The sequence below is a fragment of the Gadus chalcogrammus genome, chromosome 23, assembly GCF_026213295.1.
Source record: "Gadus chalcogrammus isolate NIFS_2021 chromosome 23, NIFS_Gcha_1.0, whole genome shotgun sequence".
Classification (NCBI taxonomy): domain Eukaryota; kingdom Metazoa; phylum Chordata; class Actinopteri; order Gadiformes; family Gadidae; genus Gadus; species Gadus chalcogrammus.
The window spans coordinates 9,637,659-9,643,658 of record NC_079434.1 but is presented as its reverse complement, the minus strand read 5'-3'; the positions used below and the strand labels follow the sequence as shown (position 1 = coordinate 9,643,658).

Genomic DNA, 6,000 nt, shown 5'->3' with positions numbered 1-6,000 from the left:
CTTGGCTCGAGCCCACGGTTTTCTAGGCAGGGCGCGCGACAAAATTGAATCTGTTTTTACACAAGAGAAGAAGAAGACGAAGAAGAGGAAAAATAAGAAGAAGAAAAAGAAGGAGGAGGCTCTTGATGTCAACGTGATGGTCAGGCCGAGCGTCAGGGATATCGTTCGTTTTCCTGTGTGAAACGGGACCAGAACAACACATTGCTCAATCTATTCTGCGTGAAGTTCCTGGCGCGGCAGCCGTCAGGATATCTGCAATATTTTCCTGAATCGGGAGCCCCCCAACCCACCCCCATGGTAGTAGCATGTCCACACAGCAACATGATTCGTGTCGAGTAGATAATTTCTAGAGGGGTTTGGCTCCCCCCCACCCCCACGGGTTAACTTGCTGGACTGGACGCCCCTTCTTGTAGTAGGACCCTTTAGCTGCACGATGTTTTAAGCGCCAAGGACTGCACGGGGAAACGGCTGGCGTGTCGGTGGGTACTCGGCTGGCGGTGAACACACGTTGGGCGAGGCGACGTCCCTGCTCTCGCTTTTAGTGTACGACGAACCAAGGGAGAAAGCTGAACAACACACGGAATATCATGACGATGTCGGTCCCGGAGAGGAACTCAGGCTCGGAGGGGAAGGAGGAGGAGAGCGAGGATGAGAGCGAGATCCTGGAGGAGAGTCCGTGTGGTCGCTGGCAGAAGCGGAAAGAGCAGGTTGGTGCCCTAGGTTGTTGGTCGATTCAGTCGTGGTCTGTCTTGGGGTTGGTTCACTATGGGGCATGGGGGTTGGTTCACTAGGGGGTCTGGTGGTTGGGTTGATGCATTAGACTAGGGTCTGTAAGGTGGTTGCGTTACGGTCGTCAACACACACCGCTGAATGAGCCCGCCTGTCTGTCTGGATGTGTCTGAAACCGTGTGGTCTCTACTGTGTTACAGTCTGGTACAGACATCGATCTTTACAGTGTCTGGTAGTGGGGATAAGTTTGTGGGTGATGCTTGGTGGAGAAGGAGGCATGATCGTCGTATCGTGAGGGGGTGAAGATGAACAGAACATCAACCCCGCCACAAAGAGTAGCCCCGCCGCCCCTAACGGGCTCGAGTCTGGGTGGTTGTTCTGAAAATACATGCTGTCAGCTTCGCATTGACACACACGTTGCGGTCAATCACGTAGAAATCCAATTATGGGATTTCAAATGGCGGTGTCATGGAAGTTAGTTGCGAAAACGTGAAAGAATGAGGATGTGACAGAAAGCTGGGTTATCGCGCACCACTGACATGTCTGTTCAATTGTAAGATACCGCCCCCCCCCCAACACACACACACACACACACAACAACACACACACACACACACACACACACACACAACACACACACACACACACAACATCACTACACACACACACAGCACACACACACACAACCCCCCCCCCCCCCCCCCATAAGAGTCTTCTCATGTGAATGGTTATCTCCGTCAAACACAAGCACACACTGTCATGTGTTTTTTCCACTCATTGATTGCATCAGGGTTTCTGGGTAATTTAGCTGCTATTGAAACTAAATGACTGCCCTTGGATGTTTATATGTTTTGTATAAGCTAAATATAGGGCTTCTTTTATGAAAGTCAGTTTACAACAAATCAAGACTTAAATGTAACTAACTCTAATCCGTTGGCTATATTTCAAACTGAATGAATACAAACTTTAACTGATCCATAGAACAGCCTACCCCCCCCCCCCCCCCCCCCCTTACTGCTTGAAACAAGTATTTGGTATAAACAGTTTAGTTATTCAATTAGATGAAGGTCATGTATGGCAAGGTTTCCCATATTAACACCGAAAGGAAAATACTGAAACCACTTGAAACACAAACCGAGCAGTTGGTTCTCTATGGTTCTCAGCTTTATGTGTGTGTGTGTGTGTGTGTGTGTGTGTGTGTGTGTGTGTGTGTGTGTGTGTGTGTCTGTGTGATGAAGTCAACATGGGTGTGTCTTGGAGTAAAAGGTTGTGCTGGTCCTGGGTGTGTCGTGCGGAGGCCCAGAACACCGGTCAGAGGTCAGGACACTGGTTCTCTTCTCCTTCAACCTTCTTCCTCACAAATTAAAACGAAGCCTGCACGGAGGGGAGGGGGAGGGGGCATAATAGGCATGCACAAACGGACATTTAGCTCAGATTGTCTTTCTAGCTGCATGTCTGTCTGGCTGCCTGTCTCTCTGGCTGCATGTCTGTCTGCCTGCATGTCTGTCTGCCTGCATGTCTCTCTGGCTCCATCTCTGTCTGGCTGCATGTCTCTGGCTCCATCTCTGTCTGGCTGCATGTCTCTCTGGCTCCATCTCTGTCTGGCTGCATGTCTCTCTGGCTCCATCCCTGTCTGGCTGCATGTCTCTGGCTCCATCTCTGTCTGGCTGCATGTCTCTCTGGCTGCATGTCTGTCTGGCTGCATGTCTGTCTGCCTGCATGTCTCTCTGGCTCCATCTCTGTCTGGCTGCATGTCCTCTGGCTCCATCTCTGTCTGGCTGCTGTCTCTGGCTACATCTCTGTCTGGCTGCATGTCTCTGGCTCCATCTCTGTCTGGCTGCATGTCTCTCTGGCTCCATCTCTGTCTGGCTGCATGTCTCTGGCTCCATCTCTGTCTGGCTGCATGTCTCTCTGGCTCCATCTCTGTCTGGCTGCATGTCTCTCTGGCTCCATCTCTGTCTGGCTGCATGTCTGTCTGGCTGCATGTCTGTCTGCCTGCATGTCTCTCTGGCTCCATCTCTGTCTGGCTGCATGTCTCTCTGGCTCCATCTCTGTCTGGCTGCATGTCTCTCTGGCTCCATCTCTGTCTGGCTGCATGTCTCTCTGGCTCCATCTCTGTCTGGCTGCATGTCTCTGGCTCCATCTCTGTCTGGCTGCATGTCTCTCTGGCTGCATCTCTGTCTGGCTGCCTGTCTACTTATTGTGTGAAACAATTCGTTTTCCCCATCTCTGTGTAGACGGATGTATTCACGACCTCTGCCCCCAGATGATATCTGGGAGGATCGTTTCGAGCCTCGGCTCGACATTCTGTCTGGTGGTGTCAAACACATACTTCAGTTTGACACATCAATGACACATTCACCATCTCCTCTTTAGCGTGAGCACATGAGGCAGTCAGCAGCTTGACTCAGCAGGCTGATGTCGGGTTAGCCGTACGCCTTGGTGGTTGAGACACAGTTGCTGCTGGAGTGCGGCGCGGTCCTTCCTCTGGAACCTGTAACTGCTCGTATCGTTGGTTTCGATCGCTGCCCGTTTGTGCCTGCGGAATGGGGGAACGGGTTCTCTCTGTATAATGGCGGAGCCACGGATACGAAATTCTCTATTTTAACCTGGGAAATTCCGGTGACTCTGTCAGAATATGTCATCCTGCGCAAAACATGGGCACCAAAAAAACAGTTAAATCAGACAAACCACTGTCCACGTTTTGATTAACTTTAGTTTGAGTCTCTTCTCTTGTTTCAGGTGCCAACAGTCTGCGCTTTATTAGATCATGAAGGTTTATAATGGAGACCGGTACATGATCCCCTAGCCTTGCTGTAAGGGGATGGATGGTTGATGGGTGGATGGATGATTGCTAGACGGCTGATGAATGGACTTAATATAAGTCTGGATGGATAGAAGTGAAAGGCAGACGGCAGCTAAAGGGCCTGTCAGGCCCTACGGGCGTGATGACAAGATACGGTGGTGGCGGGGGGGCGCGAGGTCGGCCCGCTCTGTATCCTGACCGCAGGCCAACAAGAAAGCCCTGCTGATCGCTTTGTCAGCTGCTCTGCACACACAATAACATCATGTACTCAAGTTTCCCTGGAGTGGAGAGCGACGAGAGGAGAGAGACGGCAGGAGAGTGAGGAGTGAGAACAAAAGGGAGAGGAGAGAGGATAGGATCGGTCAATCATTGTCCTATTCTGCTATCGCTTTACTCCCTCGAAGGAGGAGGAGAAGAGGAGAGATCATTGGATGGAGGAGAGAGAATTGGTGAGGAGAGAGAAGGCAGAAGAGACGAGAAGAGAAGTGTGAGGAGGAGGGAGTTGAGAGGGAGCTTGTCCGCTCTGATCCACCTGTTGTCCCCGTTGAAAGGGCCCACGTGTCGCCTCTGTGGAGCCTAAGCAGGGGCCCCCACACACGACCAGATCAGGCTGTTTACCATGGGTCAGGTTATTGACTTTGTGTTGCATGGAAATTAAATGGATGCAGGGTTAAACTGAATCATGGTTGACTTGTGGTTTGCCAGTGGGCCTAAAGTAGGACTGGGCAAGAATCCAACGTTATAATTCACTGTCTTTGAATTGTATTTTATTTCCTCATGAAATGAAGATACCAACGTATGGCGATACCCCTTTTATAATCTAAATTAATTATGATGAATAGGGAGTAGTGAACACTAGTGAGTACAGAGTAGGGAACACTTCAGGAAGTAGGGAACACTAGTTAATAGGGTGTAGGGAACACTTAGTGAAAAGGTTGTAGGAAACGCACAGATTTTGGAATGTAAAACATTGTACACATGTCGTGTAACCTCCAACCAGTGGACGGTGGTCTGCTCTTTACACTGTAGGGAGAACTAGACACTGAAGCCCCAGGGGGAGGGAGGTGCTGCTTTTTAACTAAGGTAATAGTTGCAATAGCTGTATCCTGGTTGTTTTAAAACGTACTGGTTTTTCCTGTAATTTAAATGTTGTGTTTCAAACACTTAACTATGACCATTAGGCCTAAAACATTTTTTTGTTTGGTTCCGGTTTCCGACCGACCCTGTCAATTTATGTGCGACCCAAATTATTTTATGAGCTTTATAAAAAATAAAAAATAAAAAAAAAACATTTTTTTTTTGATGCAAACTATAATTACGTTTTGGTACAGCACCTCTTCATTCTGTACAAGGATGAGCGAATTTTCTCGTTTTTAAATGAAAAACAACCTACCTATCATTCGCTGCCGCTGGAAAAAATAAAATAAAAAAATAAAATAATTCCCTACCTACCCATGACCTCAACTGACAACCAACAGGAACCAAACTTTTTTTTTTTTTTAGGCCTTATAATATGGTTATATAATTATGTACGGTAGTTTAAATAATCTACTCGCTGATACAGCTCTTTGGTGTCACATTTCCAGAAATCTTCCATGTTGAACCAATACATTACACCCGCTATTTGTATATGGTCGCTCCTTACTCCACTAGTGTTGTTTATTACAGCTTAACACAACGTGACATCAGCAAACATAATCCTTCCTCACACACTAAAAGGTTACGCTAAACATCTCTCAGGAAACAGATATGACTGATCCTTTGGTTGGTTTTACAGCCCTGTTTAAAGCTCATAGTTTATGGTCTTCGAAATATAGCAGATTTCGCCGAGATGGCAACTGACTCCGAATTGTTTGTTTACCACTGTTGTCGACTGTACACTCGTGTTTATGCGTGTCTGTTCCACAAGCAAAATTCTTATTAGTCATCTCTAACTATGTTTAGTGAGTGTTGATATTTTCTACAACCTGTGTGACGTCTTGTCTTATCCTCACCAAACGACGCCCCCCCCCCCGCCCCCCATTTGCACCCTAGGCCTAAAAAAAATAAATAATGTGTTCCTGTTGTCAGTTGAGGTCATGGGTAGGTAGGGAATTTATTTTATTTTTTTATTTTATTTTTTCCAGCGGCAGCGAATGATAGGTAGGTTGTTTTCATTTAAAAACGAGAAAATTCGCTCATCCTTGTATAGAATGAAGAGGTGCTGTACCAAAACGTAATTATAGTTCATTAGTGCATTTAAAAAAAAAAATGCAAAAAAAAAATTTTTTTTAGGCCCTAGCCAAGAAATAGCCAGCCAGCCCACAAACTGCTTAACTATCCTTCCATCTAGCCCTTCCACTAGCAAAACTACACTTTCCACTAGCTCGCTTGCCTGTTTTAGCCTCTGATTTGGTGCCCTAACCAGATCTGTAGCTAGTGTCTAAACCAGCTTGCGAGATAGCTAGCTGTCATTGGTCTCAGAG

At 47.3% G+C, this 6,000-nt stretch overlaps 1 protein-coding gene across 1 annotated transcript in view; it reads left to right on the top strand.

Moving 5' to 3' along the window:
- The window catches only part of LOC130377166 (nuclear receptor-binding protein 2-like), a 31,679-nt gene continuing 25,679 nt past the window's right edge, over nt 1–6,000 (top strand). The window contains exon 1 of the mRNA XM_056584179.1: nt 1–707. Coding sequence (XP_056440154.1) covers nt 588–707 — 120 coding nt within the window. The 5' untranslated portion in view covers nt 1–587. The remainder of the gene's footprint in view (nt 708–6,000) is intronic.